This window comes from Pseudonaja textilis, chromosome 5 (assembly GCF_049901715.1).
Source record: "Pseudonaja textilis isolate UNSWEBS1 chromosome 5, rPseTex1.2, whole genome shotgun sequence".
NCBI lineage: Eukaryota > Metazoa > Chordata > Lepidosauria > Squamata > Elapidae > Pseudonaja > Pseudonaja textilis.
This window is the reverse complement of record NC_141994.1, coordinates 42,856,821-42,876,868: the sequence shown is the minus strand read 5'-3', so window position 1 is coordinate 42,876,868 and position 20,048 is coordinate 42,856,821. Positions and strand designations below refer to the sequence as shown.

Below are 20,048 nucleotides of genomic sequence, written 5' to 3'. Positions count from 1 at the left end.
CTGGAAAAACGAAGAGACCGCTGTGACAACCTGCGAGCGCGCGCCTCCCGGCTGCTCGCGCCGCATTCAAACTCGTCACTCCCCCTCCCCACCCCCAGCCTACATTGACTAGCAAGGCCCCCGCGAATAGAGGGATGGCGGAAGGGGAGGGGGCGCGCATCGCCGAGCATGCGTTGGACGTGGCGGTCCATCTCGGATCGGCGGCAGCGAAGAATCTTCTTATAAAGCTTCGAGTTGGCCGCTGGGCTGGAGTAGGATTGGGAAGGTTACCAGTTCAAGTGTTTTCACTTTCTATCGTGGAGGTACTGAAGTGTGTGTGTGTGTGTGTGTTGTGTGAAGGGGAAAACTGGAGAGCGGTGGAAAGGGAAAACATTATATACAAAGAACGCTGCGGTTTTAACCCTCAGCCGTACAGAAGCAAGTTTCAAGAATACGGTTGGAATATTGTTTTAGCATTAAGTACATTTGGTGGGAAGTAAATGGATTTGAACTAAATGGGATTTACTTCTAGATAAAAGTTCACGGTGTGGGGAATGTAGATAGCCTCCTTTGGAGGAAAAACTATTAGGAGATTAACATATTTCTTCAATTCAGTGCATGAATTGTGCATGACATCAAGACATGTCCGAAGTCAAGCGGAGGAAAGCAAACATATCCAAGCCAAACGAAGATGAACAAAAGAAACAAGTTTTCAAGAGTACCAAATCCACAAGGATGGATCTGCAAACAGTTTCAAGTTTGTTATCTCTTGTTGCCATTCTAGGGCTATCATGGTAAGCAAAATTAGAGAAAATCTGGTACTGTACAGTTCTGGTGAAATACGCATGATCACTAAGAATCAACTCCTCTTGACTGCAGTAATGAGTCAATGGGAAAAGACAACAAAAATGTTATTTCTTGATTTTGGCTGGGTGGTCAGCTTTTAGAAACACAAAACTGATGGCAGAAAAATGCCTAGAGGGTCCACTGATCTGCCCTTTGAGATTTTGTTTTCTTTATTCTTTTTAAATTTTTTGTCATATAATGGATGTGTTTATCCCAAGAGTGTTTAAACTCAGTTACTGATGATTGGAACCGCTACCTCTGCTGGAATTTAGTTCCAAGCTTCCACTACTCTTTCTGTAAAGTAACTTTTTAACATTACTTTTGAACTTCCATCCTGTCAAATTGAGGTTATGCCCTGTGTTCCTGATTTTTGCTTAGTATTGAAAATACTGCCTGTAAGAACCTTATTCATTCTTAATATATTTAAAAGTTTCAATCATGTCCCCCTCCCCTTTCCCTCTGTCCTTCAGGCTGTACATACTCAGGTCCTCCAATTTTTCCTGATATGTTTTGTCCCTCATACCTTGCACCATTTTTGTTGCCAATCTCTGGACTCGCTCAATCTTATATCTTTTTTTAAGTGAGGTCTTCAGAACTGGACACAGTATTCCAAATGTGGACTGACTAAACCCCTGTATCGTGGGGAAAAGACCTCCTTTTTCCTGCTAGTGATCCTTCTAATGATGTATCCCAGAATTTTGTTTGCCTTCACAGCTGCCTGGCCATACTGTTTGCTAATTTTGCAGTCATCTACTATGAGTACACCTAAATCCTTTTCTTCTGTTGTTCTGCCTAAGACTATATCCCCAATACAATACAATCCTCTGCAGAGGATTCTTTTCCCCCAGCTCATGATCTTACATTGAGAAACAATGAAATACAGTGATCAATTTTCTAGTGATGCCACATAGTTTTTCATGTTATGAGTACCCCCAGGAATGTCAACTCTATTTCATACCTTTCTATCATCATAGCAACAACAACAAACATTAGATTTAAATAACCTTTTCATAGCATGATATTAATCCTCAATGTGTACTTTTGTTAAATGTTACATTTATAATTCAATTATGAAGTCTAGATGAAATGGCCTTTAACTGCTTGGAAGTAAAAATCTAGTGATATATGTATACAGGTAGGCTGGCTAAAGAGTTCCTTGTGTCAGTTTATCTGGTTATGTCAAATTTCATAGCTGATCACTAGTCTTGAAAATAAGATTTAAATGTTAATTGACAGCAAAGCAGGTGTTCATAAAAATATTTATACTTAATATGTATCTAAATAATGACTGGATTAGCTTGTTTGCTGACATTTGATCAGACTTTCCTACAATTCTCTTTCTCTAGGCACTTCTGAAAACCTGCTCTTGTAGATTAAGGCATGCATCTGTAGCAAAATTAGCAAATTATTAATTAGCAGATTATTTTATAACTAGCAAAAGCATTTCTGATTGTGTAAAACCATCATAATTCCATTGAATTATATATTTTTGTTGGATATTAGGGTATAAACAATTCCTTGTATAGCCTTTTGTGCAGATGTGTTAAATTGTTATTGCAATTTATCTTAAAATCGGGGAAGCAACATTTAACTTTTAAATGTTTTGTTGCTAAACATTTAATTTTTCTAAATTTCTCAGGTTTCTTTTTCAACAGTCTGTTCAGCTGGCTGCTGTAGAAAAGAAATATCACATATTAAAGGAGGAAGCTGTAAAGTTTCAAGATATGGAAAATAAAATTAACACAATCTCTGAAAAGGTAATAATTCAAATACCATAGATATTACTATAAAACTTGGTATTTCTTACTATCTGAAATCTGCAAGATACTTTGCATCAGACCTTTACAGTCTTAAGGAAAATCTATTGAACCATTAACAATTCACATCTAGGTTGAAAATTAAGTTTAATATTCAAATCAGTCGTTTGGTTGAAATCTAAATAGTGAAATATACCAAAGACTGTAGTACTATTTATACCCACTTGGAAGTAAATGACATTGGATTTAGTGGTTCTTTTTCAAAGTAAATGTACATAAAAAAATTGATTTACCTGCAATCCTGTTCTAATTTAGAAATAACTTCCATTGAATTTAGCTATCGTCAATGTGAATCAATATATTATTCGTTAAATCTATAACTTGCCTTTCACTAAAGTGACTGTACATAGCACTCACTCTTCCAATTTTTTCTACTAAGAGCACTGTGAACAGTTTACTATACAATAATTTAAATCTGAGTTAATAGCACATTTAGAATGATCTAATTCTAACATCTGAAATTTTCAGTATAGTTTTAAGAATATTTTTTGGAAAATCATCGTCAACTGATTAGGACCATGAATGATTCCAAACACAGCTGAGTTCTGCTCATCAGTTTTGTCTTTTGAAATAATGATTGTTTATTTCAGGGAGTAATTGCCATAATCAATCAAATGATATAAAATAAGAACAATAACTTTTATTTTTCTTTCTTCACACTATTAATTCTCTTCTTTGTAGCTCTATTTGTTCTATTACTGCATCTGCCTTTCTGTATTTAGCGCTAGCTTGTTGTTTCATTATTTAGTTTAAAATAATTTTTTCTTCATATTGTCATGTTTCCATGTTTTTAAATTATTTTGATTCTCTTCTGTCCTTTTGAAGTTTGCTTTTGGCATGCCATTCAAAGGTTCATAGTCAGATAAAATGTAAATACATTGTATATACCTTGCAAACAGTAAGTGAAGGTGGACATTGTTTTGTGTTAAAAATGCAGTTTGCATCTTCGAGTGTCCTGCAGGAGGTTGCTTCATATGTTTCCATGATAACCAATTTTGAGCAAGAATTGTCTACCCTTCATAACTTCATAGAGTATATTGAAAATAGTCAACAGACACGTTCTAAAAAGTTTCAGACTATTAGCAAAACCTTTCAAAAGGTGGTAGACTCCTGGAAGACGAGCACATCTGAGATGGATACAAATACCAGCAACATAAGATTGGATACCAAGGTTTTACATAGTGAAATAATTTCTCAGATCAATACAATGGATCAGGGACTGAAAAAACTTTCTGAAAGACTGAAAGATCTAGAAGACAGTACAATAGTGAATCTTAAAACATTAAATAGGCAAGAGGAAAATGAACTGCAAAGGATTGAACAGCAGCTACAGTTGGATAAAAACACAGCTGAATTATTAAAAGAAGAGCACGACAGTATTTTGGCCAGAAGTAATGATCTGTACCAGAAACTTGTATTTTCTGAACACAAACTGCAGGAATGCAAGACTTACTTACCAATAATTGAAAATGCTATTTATTCCATTCTTAGACTATCAAGTGAGCTTGTTGCCGCAGAGATAAAAAAAGAAGACATGATCACAAAGGTAATCAGTATAGAAAATGAAATAATGAAAGCTACTACTGAAATAACGAACATACAGAACAGTCTTGAAGACATACAATCTGAAGGTAGCTGAATAAAAAATGAAAAAGCATCTTAATACCATAGAATCAACCATTAATATTACAAACAAAGCTTAAAGATTCTGCAGAAGTAGAACAAGTCTACCATAGTGTGAACAGTATTGATATCAGCAGCTGTATAATTTTAACATTTCTTTGGCCGTCATTTTTTTTGGAAACATATACAAAGAAAATAAATATTAGAAGATTCATTAAAATTGTTAAAATTCATACTGGAAACATTTATTTATTTAAAAACACATTGCAAATAATTTGGTGATTATTAAGTTCATTATTTTGGTTATATGTTAGAGTCAGTTTTGATCACAAAGATCTTCAGGATGATTTGTTGTGAACCTGATTCTTCAGGACTTCCAATTCCCACTGTAATCAAGCTCTTGCTGCAGGTTGGCCTTCCTCCTATCTCAGTGTTACAGGTTTCTTAAGAGATATAGATCATTGCATGGAAGTATCTAATAGCTGATAATTTCAGTATGGTTATTTGTGCCTCAAATGAGAGCTCTCTATTGTAGAGATTTTGTGTATGATCCATTTGTTTTCCTCACTATCCATTGCAATTCTCAGGAGTCTAATCTGACATCAAAATTCAAAAGCATCAGTACTGATTCTAAACACTTCAAATCCAGCTTTTGTTTCCCTAGAACAGGGGAAAAAATTACCTGCATGATACAACCTGGCATTTGAGTATCTTTCCTTGGCCTTCATTGCTGCCTTATCAAGTACTACAATAGTGTATGTGTGTGTAAATAAAAATTCTGGTTTATTGTTGATATAAAATGCAGATACTACCTCAAAAGTTTTGTCACATTCTAAATATCATTTATTTTTATTCTTTATAAATTAGTCATTTTTTCACTGTTTCTTTTATTAGAATCAGATTACTTGCAGGTCATCCATATTTCAGCTATCAGAAGTCACATTCTGAATATCATTTATTTTTATTCTTTATAAATTAGTCATTTTTTCACTGTTCCTTTTATTAGAATCAGATTACTTGTAGGTCATCCATATTTCAGCTATCGGAAGTCATATTCTAAATATTTGTTTTTATTTCTTTATAAATTGGTCATTTTTTCACTGTTCCTTTTATTAGTAGAAAGAATCGGATTACTTGCAGATTATCCATATTTTCAGCTATCAGAATAGTGTTAGCAGCTGTGTGCAGGTTATTGGTGTTTCACAAGCCCATCCAGATGGTGGCTTCTTGTGCTATGTACAAATTACACATAAGGATTGGGATGATTCTCCTTTCTCTATGAATTGCTAGTCTAGTTTGGTGAAAGAATGAAAAATGATACTGATCGTAAACTTGATAAGATCAGTAAAGTATTTGAAATTTCACCATTCTCTAATATGCTTGAATTTAATATAGCATCAGTTGAAAAAGTTGAGAATGAGATTTGAGGGAGTAAAGACTAGGAAAGGGGAAGGGGAATCCTACAAGGCAGATTACAAATCCCTTTTGTATGTTGCCAAAGAAAAGTGTAGGTTTAAGTTACAATGGCAATTGGGGCCAGAATTTGTTTTTAAATGCTGCAGTGGTAAAGTGTGACATCCCATCAGTTGTTAGCCAAGCCATTCCAGGCTTGGTCCCTCTCGATCCCAAGCCTAGATAATATAAGAAACTGCCTTGTCTTGAATTTCCTCCACCTGCTTATCTCCCTAAATCTTTTCCCCTTTTGGCTGTCAGCCTAGTTACCAGCTGCTGCTGCCACCCACTGCTACCTGTCAGTCTGTGTCCCATCACTGTACCAGCTGGGCCATTTTTCACATTGCCTTTTGCACCACTGCCACCAGGGCTCCTCTTGCTCCCTACCTGGGCTGCCATTCATACCTCACCCAGTACCTCCATTTGTGCACCAATTAGGGCCTTTTTTCAGAAAGCAGCCATCTAGAAGGCTCCTTTCATGCTGGCATACCTGGGACTTCCTTTCACAAGTCTCTCAAAAAAGGCAGAGATGTGAAAGGAGGGTCATTCTACCTAGATTTTTTTTTTTTTTTGCAAAAGGCCTGGGTATGTGAACTGACATCCAGAGCAGGTGCAGACGCTGGGCAAGAGAAACCCCAACAAGCACTGGTGTGAAAGACAGCATGAGAAAGACACCAGCTGGCATAGTAATACTGTACTGTGTAGTGGGTTCATTGGCGGGCAGATGAGTGGTGGCGGCAGTTGGCAACAGTAAATGTGGTCAAAATGCAGTTATGGTTGTTGAATGGACTTTTCTCAAATGACTACCTGTACATGGAAGTATCTGTGTGCTAGAAGTCAAGCTTGATTCTATGATACAGACAATGATGCAGGTGTATAAGTAACCAGTCTGGTGTAATAGATAAGGAATTATTATTTTGACTAGGAAAACCAAGATTGAGGTTCTTTCAGCATGATAGTTCACAGGATGACCTGGGCCCAGTAATTTTCTCTTGCCCCAAAATACATCACAGGGTGGGGAAAATAGCTGGAAGAAATGCTAAGTATATTATTTTAAGCTTTTTATGTGTGTGTTTTAATTTTATGATTTTTAAAAATTAAACACTTACCTCACTCTCAATCCAGGCAAAAAGAAGCCAATATTGCTCTTATAGTTTGTGACACAGTGATACTGGCTGGAAATCACATGAAGAATGTTTAACAGTCAACGCGGGCTTCTCATAATTTGTACAGAAACCACTAGATCCAATTTCTATGTCAGCATAAAAGGCTCACAAACCTTATCCTTTATTTAATAAGCTAATGAAAGCATTTAAGAATATTCTCCTTTTCCTTTATGACAGTTTACTGATAAAACTGGAGAATTTTAAATTACCTTTCATTGCAGGAAATCTGAACATTTTAAATTTCAATATAATGTTATCAGACTTTTTGCTTTTTAGTGTGAAATGGTACCAAGTTTAACAAAACAACTGGAAGATCTTAATGTAATTCCTCAGATGAAGTATCTGCAAAAGGAGATTAGCATCATGCAACTAAGATCCAGCCGGTTAATTCAAGAAGAGGAGGAGCTCCAGCTAAATTTAACATCTCTCTTTGATGCAGTTGCTAAACATGAGGAAAAAACTAAGGGCATCTCTATAAAAATTGCAGATGTAAAGACTGACATTAGACGCATTTCAGGTCTTCAAACAGATATATCCTTATTAATAGAGAATCTAGAAATTCTAGAAGACAAAGTAAATAAAGTTGAAAAGGCCATAATACAGAATATAGGGGATCTTCTCACTAGTAGCATTGACAGGACTACAAAGTTACAAAATATTGCATCTGAAAATACCAGAGAAGTAAAGCACATTAAGGCAAAATCATTTGAGTTGAAAGCCGACTCTACCAAGCAATTCAATAAACTTTTAGAATTGGAAAGTGATAGAGCTAAAGTTCTGACAACAGTAGCCTTTGCAAATGAGTTAAAACCTAAAGTCCACAATTTAAAGAATGATTTGGCCCATTTGCTACTTGTATTAGATGAATTAACATTACGAATTGGAAGACTACTTGGAGATCTATTGGAAAGCCAGAAGGAACTTGCTCTCCTAAATAAAAAGCTATCTAATTTAACTTCAGTTCAGACTCAAACTGAGTGACAACTATTTCAAAGAGGAACACATCTAAGAACATTTTAATTCTAACAAATCAGAGTACTTTGTTTTAACCAAGTTGTGATGTTAAATCATAAAACTTTAAAAAATAATCTGCATATAGCAAATTTAATTTTTAAAAAGGCAATTTTGTTTCAATGTCTGAATTAGACATTCAAGTGAAATCACAAGTTTTAAATTACCAGTGAAAATGCAATGATACCTTTAACACTGGTGATGTTAAATCTTATAAAATTTAGGTTTGCATCATGTTTCTGCAAAACGCTCCCAGCATTTTTGTAAAAAAAAACAAAAAAAAAACAATATTGGAAATTTTCTGAAGCAAGAGATTCAGGTTTTAGTAGCTAGACAAAATCATTTTAAATCATTTTCATCTAAGCATCCTCAACAAGGAATGTTCAAGACTTAAGACAGGCATCCCCAACCCCCAGACTGCAGCCTACTACTGAGCCTTGGCCCATTTAGAACCGGGCCATGCAAGCACAGCTTCGCTTACGTGAGCAGGGGGTGCTCACACTTGCGTGCAAAGCTCCATTTCTACAAGTGGCATTGCATGTCTGCCACTCATACAGAACCCCCCAAGCCAGAAAGTTTGGGGACTACTGACTTAAGAAAAGTAATTTTATATTTATGGTTTCCAAAATTTTATCTATATACTTCTGAAAACTTAATAACTTTTCTCTTTAATTCTGACCAAGTATTTTGATAGATGACTGTGTATAGATTTATACATATAATTCAAACTGAATGCTTGAGGTAGGTCTAACCTGGAAGCAGATATATTTATAACATAGAGTTGCAATTTTCTTACTCTATTAAATTTGCTTGTGACAGCCTTAATGATATAGGACATTTTCCTGCCTAATGTAGCCTTTTTAGTTAGCAGTTTCTCTGGTTAAAATATTTTGTTGTATTGCACCATTGATAATATACATGATTATGATTACCCATTTAGATCACTTTAGAAAACCATTTAATTCATATTATAACGAATTACTAAATGTAAAATTAAAATATGTGCACTTTTCCTTTCTTCAGATTTAGGAAGGGTAAAGGTAGAACTTAGTAAATAAAAGACCATTTTCATAAATATGTTGTTTCTCTTTATTAAGATGACAGTATTTCATCCTGTCAAACTTAAAATTATGAAACAAAGTCTTTCTAGTTATTCTTTATTTTGACCACCAATGACCGCCCGAGCCAAGCATGTTTCATTGTCCTATACTGCCATGAGAATAAAGTTTCACAATGTTTCATTATCAGCCATTCAGTCCATCATTCATCTACTCAGTAAGACCAAGCTTTTTCTTCAAGGATTCTGGCATCTCAGGTGGAGGTGGACGAGGAAGTTTGAAATAAACTTTCACAGAGTCATAAATAAACCACTGTAGTGCTGTCAGAGTACCAATCATAATGATACGGGCAAACAGACCCTTCCATACTCCTGATGAGAAAGATATCAGGGTTAGTAACCAAAAGCATTCATTGATTCTCTTTTTTTAAAAAAAATACTTTGATACTTACCTGTGAATCCCAGCCTCTTCAGTACTGTCAGAGCTGAACTGCCTTTTTCTTTGTTCAACACAGATACCACAGAATCAGCAGGATGTGAGACAATGGCACAGAAGACACCAGCTGAAAATAATTAATTTTAAATTTGTTAGTGCATTATTACAAGTAGATTAGTTATGACAGCAACTGAGATTAGAATTGCTGTTGCTATAGGTCATAAAGTGCAATGTCATGTGACTGCACTGCTTAGTAATGGCAACCCCAAATGCTGTTACTACCACATGACTACATGACCTGTACCCAAGAGGAGGCAGGAATATACTACCATCACATTTTTTTAAATGTTGAGAAATGTTCCTTACCAATATAACCTGCTACAAAGGTAACAACCAGCTGTTCTGCTTTTGAACATTCACTTCTTGGTTTGGGAACAACAAATTTGTAAAGAGCTTCCACAGTTCTTTCAAAACAAGCAAACTTCATCATCGTGTATGGAATCTGCCTCATCCACAGTGGAGCAACTCCTTTGTAGAAACTGCACAATAATCAGAAATTAGGAATTTTCTTGAGCTTTTATTAAAGGGAATCTCAAAATAAACTGTTCACTTCTATTATCCTGCAATTAAACTCTTAAGAGATGTAAATTTAGATATGGGTACATTTGCATTCAGAATTAGGAATATACAGCAACCAGCAATCAACTCAAAACCTTTAGATACAGTGAACAAAATCATACCAAAGGTGGTAAAATTCTAGTCTTGCAGGTCAAATACCATTCAGAAGCTCCATAAAATTAACTGATGTCAATTTTTAGAAAGGTAGAAAAAAATATAGATGTCTTTCCTGGCTTTAATTGCAAAAACAATTTTAGCTGCCTTTTATAAATGTCCACATTCTAGCCAAATTCTGATAGGAGAAAATGACATACAGTACAGCCATTTCTATCAGAATATAAGTGACTAGAATGAAGGTATATTTTTCTTACATGCCAATGACTCAAGCATCTTTGACTGTGCAACAGTAAAGTTGCTGATCCCTCTTAGCTGGAGCTACTCATGATAAAATCTATAAGCAGAACTCAGCAAAGAGACATCAAACAAAGATGGATCTAAGGAAGCATGTTGGCTCATGCTGTTTTTTAGAACTGTTACAATCTGAACATGTTGTTAATTTGCCTCTGTGAGAGATTTAATAATACCTATAAAATGAGCCTGTGCAGGAAATTGCAAATACTTACGCCCAAATACCTTCTTCTGCAAACATTTTGGGGACTGCTTGCCTCAATGTATTAGCATATCCAGGCTGTGTCTGTATGCGAACCTTAGCAGCTTCCATTGGAGACAAAGCAATATCAGCAAAGAACTCTGCACTGGCAGATGCAGCTAAATACAATGATGTACGCCACAAATATGAGTTTTCCTAAAAGATAGCAAATCACAAATAGTCGTAAAACTTCTACTGAACAAATCAGAAGAAAATGAAGCTAAGCTAAGAAGTGCAAGAGCTTACCTCTCCCAACATGTTGCCATACAGGATTTTGAAAACTTCATAAAAGCCAAATTTGCAAAGCCCTTGCATGGAATAGCCAATAAAAGTTGGAGCCCATCCTTTTCCCAAGCCACGAACACCATCTTCTTTGAGAGTGACTGAAAATCCATTGAAGATACTCTTATATTTTTGAGGATCCACCTAACAGGTTTTTAAAAGTAAGTTAAAATCAGCAATATTATAAATGATTGCTTGTTGAATGACCATTTCTTTATCAACTGGAGTTAATATCAATACCGAATGAGGCATACTTACAACCGGTCCTTTTAGTTGTGGTCATTGCAGTGTTCCTGAGTCACATGACTACCATCTGTGACCTTCACTACTGGCTTTTGAAAAGCAAAGTCAACTGAGAAGCTAGCAGGAGGTTGCAAATGGTTGTCGTATGAGTGCAGGATGCTGTAACTGCAAGATTTGCCTAAAGACAGCAACTGGAGTTCCAAAACTTGGTGCAGTAACTTGTCACTTTACAACCACATTGTTTAGTGACAAGAGTTGCTGTTTTCAATTACCAATGTTAAGAGATATAGTTTATATAGTTTAAATGTGTACATCTACATACCACATAAATGACAGAAGCCTCATTTAAGAGTGGTTAGAATCAGTATTCAAGTGGCTAACAAACTAGAATGAAGGGGAAAATCAAGCAGTAATGTTTAGTTGCAAGATAAATTTAAGAGTCATTAGAAAAGTAAAGGCTGTTGAAATAGAGAATAAAAAGGAAAAAGCTATGTGGAAAGTATTAGCAAAAGTAGTTTCCATGTGAAGAATATTAGCAGAAAGTAGAATTTCCAAGTTTTGATACTGCTAAAATATATGAAATGTAAAATTTAAATAAGCGATTTTAACTTGTGTCCTAATTGTTTTATCAGCATGCTGCAATACCTTCTAGTTGTTCAGATAGTGGGCAAGAGAGTGTTGGTTTGCAAAGTAATTTCCAGATATGAGATCCTTGTTTATATATACTGGCCAAAATTGACTGGTATTCTTAGTATGAGCAGAGAATGATGAATGTCATGAGGGTAACTATGTTAACTAAAAAACATTATAGTAATAGTGTTGAAATAGAAAAATAGATATGGATAGAGTAGGAGTACCAAGAGGAAAATATCATTCCTGATATTTAGGAAAACTGTATAAATTCTTAAATGCCATGAAACAATGAAAATTTCTTAGCAGTTATTCGTGGTATACCTAAATATGCTAAAAAATTAATTGTTCAATAATTCTAAATATTTTATTAATAAAACATAGTATTGTTTAGATATTCAGTCTCTCTGTTCCTACCTTCCTACCTCATGCTGCCCTCTACTGACTTGTTCCATTTCACTTTCCTCTTACTTTCTGGCTTTTCTGACTTCAGTATAAACAGGATTACATTTTCTGCAATATGTGTTTGGATCACATAGTAAAAAAGATTCCTCAAGGTATTTAACTGCTTTAGAAAAACATAACAGTTGAATTAATTCTGTGAAATTAAATTATTATAAGATTTCTAAGCAGCTGAAGTTATCATTTAATGTAATATTATATTACCACATCATTAGAAATAGATATTGAGCCATAATTTTAAGAACTAAAACTAATCCTAATTTCAGCATTGGCATGATTATAGAATTCATCTTTCTTGCCATCTCAAAATTGGCAAGTATGGATGCAAGATTTATTCAAATTTTGATGCCCCCTCCCCCATTCCAACCAACCCTGGACAGCTCAGAAATGTTTTGACAAGGATGATTATCCTTTAAACTGCATTTCAGTTACAGCTGCAGTGTTTAACTTGGAAGCATATATTCAAATAATCGATAAAGGTTTCAACTATTTATGAATCTAACAGGCACAAATAGGAAATATTACTATTTTGTCTTTTTTAAAAATCACATATTGCAAATTTGATTCAGTTCAGATTATGAGAAATATTTTAACGTATAGTACGTTTAAAATGACTTAGGTAATTATATTACTTTATATCCTAGTATGCCCTAATTATATTAATCAGAGTTAAAAGAAATTGAAGTCTCCTAATAGAATTCAGTGTCTTATTCCGGAAGAAAGTTAATATTCTAAAATTTGGCAATATACAAACCTGAATGCGACATTTCACTAAATCCAAAGGTACGACTGCTGTATGTGTCAGACCACAACTTAATATTCCACCAAAGCCACAGAGAGCATAAAATTTGAGTGATCCATATTCACAACTATATTCTTCTGTAGTAAAGAAAAGACACACCATGCTGTTAAGGAAATCACATGCAAGGCTGAAGCTTCAGTGAAATATACATTTTCATTAGATTAGTAATATCTCACACTTTAGCATGCTATATAATTCATTTCATCTGACATGCAAATCCAACCTGAATTCGGCATTTAACAAGATCTAAGGGAACCAAAGCTGTATGTGTAGTACCACAACTAATAATTCCACCAAGGCCACAAAGAATGAAGAATCTGCCAGAGCCATATGCACAGCTATATTCTTCTGCTTAAAAAGAGAAATAAGAAGTTTTCAAGGAAAATGATCAAATAATTTCAATACTAACTTAAAATACAGCCTTAACTATCATTCATGAAAAAATAAGCACCCATTTATTTTAATGCAGTACTTTTCTATTGTATTCCCCACACCGGAAAATACTAAGATTAGGACAATATCCAATTAGATTAGACATAACAGTGAGGTATTTGTTTCATATTTAAAAGTCTTCCAGATCTTGAAATCAGATTCTGTTCTAAGATCTTAGCAAGTTTTTTTTTAAGTATACCTATACATATTCACAGGCATCAAGACAACTCTTATCTCTGCAATTATTTGACTATAGCCTGATTATTCAATAGTAGTTTTCAGAAAGCTCTGAGTTACATGTAATAGTGACCCACTGGACATGAAGTTCTATGAGTATAACATAGACTACCTGATTATGGTCAATAGCCACATCCCTCTGTAATATTCCCTACATCCTGAAGGGGAATAGTATAATAGATATGTATGAAATGTTACGCAGAAGCAGCAGCAGGTCGCTATACTGATAAAAATTCTACACTGATGCTGAAGAGATCCAAGTTCAAGCCCGCTCTCAGCCACAGAAATTTACTTATGATTTTGGGCCTTTCATTTTCTCCCAGCCAACCTATCTACAAAGTCATTGTGGGGAGAAATGGGAAAAGGCACCATGTATATAATGTGAATTCTTGAACAAAAAAAACAAGATACAAATCAATCTGTTTCAAAATAAAAAAGTAATAGTATTATAAAATGCAAAGCACAGAATGAATAAGATGCAGTTTTTCCTTTTTTCTTTCCTGCTTCTTAAAACATGTTACAGGAAGGAGGGCTGCAGAGAAAAGAATAATGGAAGTGGGGATATAACTGAGTTCAACTAATAGAACTACAGGACAATCTGAAAAACAATCATTTTAAAAACAATCTTTTAACATCTGTTTCTCTTTGAATATTTTTAATTTCAAAGGATGAATCTTTATTCTCAAATGGCATATAATTCATGGATATGTAAACCAAGAGAGCACTGTACACGGGGGTATTGATTGTTAAAGTTCTATAAACCAAAATAGTTAAAATCCAAACCAGCACTGCTATGAATATTCACTATGACAAGCCACCAGTGAGATTATTTTTCATTACTTTTTATGCAGCATATATATTTTTAAAAAGTACAAATGCCAACTGAAATGAATGTCTCATTAATCTGACAACAAATCTTGTTAAGTCTTTAAAAGTCACAGGGGATTGTCAGATTCAACGGGTTTGCCTTAATTACCTTTGAAATTTAATAATCTAATACTGTAATAGTAAGTGAAACTTGGCATTTGCTAAAATAAGCATTTTAAATTATTTTAGTGCTTTAATAATGTAATAGTATTGGCTATCATAAAATATATTGTTAAAAATGTAGCACTTTTTTCAATCCCTCCTTACAATATTTTTTATCATTACCATAATCAATTTCATTGTGACCTTCAAAATCACATTCTTAGCATTAGGAAACCTATGCTAATTAGTAGAAACAAATTATTTTCTTTCGCCCTCGGATTTCTCCCCTCTCCTCAGTAGCATCCTTTGAAATTATGAAACCTCATAATTTCCTGAATTAAAATAGTCACTCTCAAGGTCGCAGATCAATAGTTCTAAACTAGGGTCGGGATCCTAAAAGATCCACCCAGGCCTTCAGCATCAGAAAAGCAAAACAACTGGATTTAGATTAGGTTTCATAAATTGATCAAGGACTCGGTGACCTTACTTGTCCCCAAGGAGACTGCACATGGATTCCTCTACTAACACCGTGCCACCTGAAAGATCAGGCTCCCGAAGGAGAGGCTGAGACCCTTCCAAGGAAGGAATTGCCCTTCCCCGACCACCCACGCCTCACCTTCTGCGGAAGCGGCTGCCAGGCTCCGACGAGTGCAGGAGACCTCTTCCGATTCAACCAGGCGCTTCCTTGGGCCGCAGCTGTTCTGGTGCAACTCAAGCTGAGGAGCGTGGAATGGATTAAGCCGCACAAGCGGCGCAATAGTCGAAAACATGGCGGCAGGAAAACTTCAAATGAAAAAAAAAAATACAGTCGTTAGCAGCAAATCTTCTGCAGAACATTCACCCTGGTTCTCCCATGGACAAACTCTCACTCGCTACAGTGGGTTGAAAAATGAAAAATATTAGCCTCCCTGAAAGTCCCTTTACCTCCTAAAATGGCGGAACACCCGTAACCGCCCGGCCTTCCCCCTAACAGGCGACTCTTCTAAAAGGCCGAAAATCAACCTTCCTCAATGACTTTGTCCCTCTCTGACGCAACGGGCGGGGCAAGCGCCCGAAAACTCGCGCTTGCGATTGGGCAACAAGGCCCTGGAATGTACGTCATTTCCCTGTTTCAAGAATTCCTCCGCCCATTTTGCTTCCGCCTTGAGTACATCGAAATTAAGATTATTGGTAAAGTTGCATTCGACGTCATTTAGAATTTGACCCAAGTTTACAAAAGGTCGGTTGGCCCCCAACTCGGGAGAAGGAGGTTGGGAAATCCTGTCACAAAGTCACTTCCTCCACCGCTCCGCCAATACCAATAACCTCCGTCAGGGACAAAGTCACTGGGAGGGTAGGGAAGATGGGAAAACTCTTCCTCCAGCGGCGACGAATTCCGTTCCTTCGCGCCGGAAGATGTGCCGGAAGAAGGTGGAACCAAAATTGAGGCGGAGCGGAGAAGGTGATGCAAAATTTCCAGGACAACGCAAGTTGCGTCGGAGGAATCCCTGAGTGCCGCGGTACCGAGAAAGATGCAGATAACCGCGACTGTCAGTATCCCAATAGCTGAAAAGTTTGTAGGATCGAGCAAGCTGATTTAGCACAGCATATTTACAAGAGCCATACATCGGTTAAAAAAAAAAGATGGATACAGCGAATTAAGCTTATGGACAGTTAAAGTCACTACAGTAACCTTAGTATCAGATACAGTATTTTCATTTATGACCATAGAACATCGTGTCAGCCTTTATCTCATATATAGGACTAATATAGGCATACATATATATACTGTACACATACACCCCCCACCCCCCCATGTTTAGTATATTGTGTTGTGGAAAGGGAATTTCACGAAGGCAGTAGTGTCACAAAAAAAAAAAAAAACAGGAAAAGCCCAGGGGGAACATCAGGTCAGCCAGAAAACAAACTTACATAGGAAAAGGAATCAAATAAAAAGTATTAAAGAATCCCTATAGACAAAAGCCTAAGTAATTAAGAAAACTAGACAAATAGGAAAAGGAAACAAAAGATAATTTAGAAAACCCTTACAAACACAGGACATACCAAATAAGCAAAACAAACAGACAAAAGACACAAAATATAAATTACAAAAGGGACAGACAGGAGATTTCCACAGAACAAATATGAAAAACTATCTTAAAGCTAAAAGAGATTACAGAAAACCAATAATACAATCTGGCCACCCCACGGAGTTTGCCTTCCACACCCCGCAGAGTTCACCCTCCGGCAGAAATAAAGACAAACTCAAACAGGATTTAAAACATTAGGCACAAATACAAACACACAAAATCAACTTACAAAGGGAGAAAAGGGTATAAAAAACCAGGGACTTACCATAAGGAGCTAGCTAGGCCAGGAACTCAGACTTCTCGCTGTTCTCCACCTTCCTGAAAAATAAAAAGATCCAGCTTTCAAGCAGTTGTCTGTACCCTTGCGCCAGAGCTCTCCAAGCGGGAAAATTGAATCCTCGAAAGAAAGGCATTTTGACACTTTTCAACAGTGTTAGGTACAACTTTATACAACTTTATAATTTGTGTGTGTGTGTATAGTGCTCATGGTGGCATGGATACAATTGTGTGCTTTCCTTCCAAGTACAGTACCTTGAAAATAAGATAAACTTAAGTCATGAAATTTGTTATGTGACTAAAATTCACTTTTTGAGTTCAAACTTTGCACTCTGATCTCTTCATATTTTGCAAAGTGTGCCTTTTTTTCCAAATTGCTTTGAACACTCAATCTGACAATTCTTTAAGTGGATTGTACAATAAAATCATTTTGTATGATCATTATTCATGCAAAGTTATTTTGTTTTACCTTTCCTGTTTAGAAAAAGTATAAAGTGAAAGGGCTTGAATGAATCAGAAGGTTGGTCGTAAATGTGATAAGCTATATGATGAAAATAAATGGAATACATAGTGAATTATTTGCATTAAAATAGCAGAATGTACAGAATGCTTGGGAACATAGCTACATATATTTTCATATGCAGGCAATTGTCATATTGAAAACTCATAAATTCTAGTAACTATTACAGGTGAAACTTGATAAATTAGAATATCATGCAAAAGTTCATTTATTTCAGTAATGCAACTTAAAAGGTGAGCCTAATATATGAGATAGACTCATTACATGCAAAGCAAGATAATTCAAGCCGTGATGTGTCATAATTGAGATGAATATGGCTTACAGCTCATGAAAACCCCAAATCCACAATCTCAGAAAATTAGAATATTGTGAAAAGGTTCAATATTCTAGGTTCAAAATGTCCTACTCTAATCAACTAATTAAGCCATAACACCTGCAAAGGGTTCCTGAGCCTTTAAATGGTCTCTCAGTCTGGTTCAGTAGGAATCACAATCATGGGAAAGAGTACTGACCTGACAGTTGTGCAGAAAACCATCACTGACACCCCCCATAATAAGGGAAAGCCTCAAAAGGTGATTGCAAAAGAAGTTGGATGTTCCCAAACTGCTGTATCAAAGCACATTAATAGAAAGTTATGTGGAAGGGAAAAGTGTGGAAGAAAAAGGTGCACAAGCAGCAGGGATGACCGCAGCCTGGAGAGGATTGTCAGGAAAAGGCCACTCAAAAGTGTTGCGGACTTTCACAAGGAGTGGACTGAGGCTGGAGTCAGTGCATCAAGAGCCACCACACACAGACGGATCCTGGACATGGGCTTCAAATGTTGTATTGCTCTTGTCAAGCTGTTCCTGAACAACCAACAATGTCAGAAGTGTCTTACCTGGGCTAAAGAAAAACAGAACTGGTCTGTTGCTCAGTGGTCCAAAGTCCTCTTTTCTGATGAGAGCAACTTTTGCGTCTCATTTGGAAACTAAGGACCCAGAGTCTGGAGGAAGAATGGAGAGGCACACACTGCAAGATGCTTGAAATCCAGTGTAAAGTTTCCACAGCCTATGTTGATTTGGGGAGCCATGTCATCTGCTGGTGTTGGTCCACTGTGCTTCATTAAGTCCAGGGTCAACGCAGCTGTCTACCAGGAGATTTTGGAGCACTTCATACTTCCTTCCACAGACGAGCTTTCTGGGGATGCTGACTTCATTTTCCAGCAGGACTTGGCACCTGCCCAAGCTGCCAAAAGCACCAAAACCTGGTTCAATGACTGTGGGATTACTGTGCTTGATTGGCCAGCACAGGGGTTCAGGTTCTCTATGGGGCATTGCCAAGAGAAAGATGAGAGACGTGAGACCGAACAATGCAGAAGAGCTGAAGGCCGGGACTGAAGCATCCTGATCTTCCATAACACCTCAGCAGTGCCACAGGCTGATAGCTTCCATGCCATGCCGCATTGAGGCAGTAATTGCTTCAAAAGGGGCCCAAACCAAGTACTGAGTACATATGCATGCTTATACTTTTCAGAGGTCCGATATTGTTCTATGTACAATCCTTGTTTTACTGATTTAATGTAATATTCCACCAGTCTGTTCAATTACTGAAAGATGTTAAGGATAAGAAACAGGAACCTGCTAATCAAATACTAAATCAAAATAACATTGCTACCTCAGTTTTGGAAAAGCTATGAAGATTTTTTAAAAAATGAAACTCAATTTTACTGAGTGCCACATCACAGTTGTTTGACCTTGGGGGGGATGTGGGGGTGGAGCATGATCAGGGTGGGGGTGGTTCAACATCACTCCTGTCAAGGGTACCTGTAGTGGGCCAAGCAGGTCTGGGGGGATCCATTCCTTCCAGTTGAGAAAGCTGAGACCAGGGAGAATGGCCCTCTTGAGCTCAGTTTTCGCTGAGGGCCAACCCTTTGCTGTTTCCAGGCTGGCCCCTTGAACCAGATCTAACACTCCGTGGTCCGAATTTGGCCTGCAGGCCTTGAGTTTGTCACCCGTTGTAGTACAACATATAAGCACAACTAATCAATGGTATGCAATTTAAAATCCTAGAATTGTGACATTTTGTTTGTTAAGACACATGAAAAAAATTCCAATGATCATATCCAAGATTATCATAGATTCTAATAAGGATCAATAGCACACAAAGAAAATGTTCCTTAAACCATCAATTTAGTATCCTAAGCCTTACCAAGAACTTTTTTTTTCAGTTCTAGACAATTCATACTAATATCTACATCTGTGCAGCTTCAAAATGATGGGAAAGTCTCAAAGGGATGACAGGTCCACAAAAATAGTTCCATTAGCAGATTAAATGCTTATTCCCAGTTGTCTCATAATCCTGAGGTTTTGGACCAGCATCAATGATCACTTAAAAACTGGAAATACTTTCATAAAGCTCTATTGCACATTGAATATTAATCAAATTTGTATACCACCTGACTCCCAATGACTGGGTGGCTCATAAATAAAACAA

The 20,048-nt window shown here is 36.4% G+C and overlaps 2 protein-coding genes and 1 non-coding gene across 6 annotated transcripts; 1 reads left to right on the top strand and 2 right to left on the bottom strand.

The window, feature by feature from the left end:
* The first annotated feature begins 45 nt into the window (after window positions 1-45).
* On the top strand, window positions 46-9,905 carry IKBIP (IKBKB interacting protein). 2 transcript variants are annotated; one of them, XM_026698256.2, is made up of 4 exons: window positions 46-302; window positions 595-773; window positions 2,465-2,582; window positions 7,160-9,905. In XM_026698256.2, exons 2-4 carry the CDS (start codon window positions 622-624, stop codon window positions 7,862-7,864), a joined length of 975 nt encoding a protein of 324 aa, XP_026554041.1. In that variant the 5' UTR covers window positions 46-302; window positions 595-621; the 3' UTR covers window positions 7,865-9,905. The 2 variants fall into 2 exon arrangements, with proteins under 2 accessions (XP_026554041.1, XP_026554049.1); XM_026698264.2 differs by lacking the exon at window positions 7,160-9,905 and adding an exon at window positions 3,580-5,215.
* On the bottom strand, window positions 8,960-15,700 carry SLC25A3 (solute carrier family 25 member 3). 3 transcript variants are annotated; one of them, XM_026698219.2, is made up of 8 exons: window positions 15,636-15,700; window positions 15,328-15,494; window positions 13,297-13,424; window positions 10,901-11,080; window positions 10,629-10,810; window positions 9,754-9,926; window positions 9,404-9,514; window positions 8,960-9,323 (listed from the first exon to the last, which is right to left on the bottom strand). In XM_026698219.2, the coding sequence occupies exons 2-8, from the start codon at window positions 15,479-15,481 to the stop codon at window positions 9,163-9,165; spliced, it is 1,089 nt and encodes a 362-aa protein (XP_026554004.1). In that variant the 5' UTR covers window positions 15,482-15,494; window positions 15,636-15,700; the 3' UTR covers window positions 8,960-9,162. The 3 variants fall into 3 exon arrangements, with proteins under 3 accessions (XP_026554004.1, XP_026554027.1, XP_026554019.1); XM_026698242.2 differs by having other exon boundaries at window positions 13,297-13,421; XM_026698234.2 differs by lacking the exon at window positions 13,297-13,424 and adding an exon at window positions 13,026-13,150.
* LOC113438277 (small nucleolar RNA SNORA53) lies at window positions 10,275-10,514 on the bottom strand. The gene has a single exon (XR_003374360.1). It is a non-coding gene; the product is annotated as a small nucleolar RNA SNORA53 (small nucleolar RNA).
* Window positions 15,701-20,048: the final 4,348 nt, after the last annotated feature.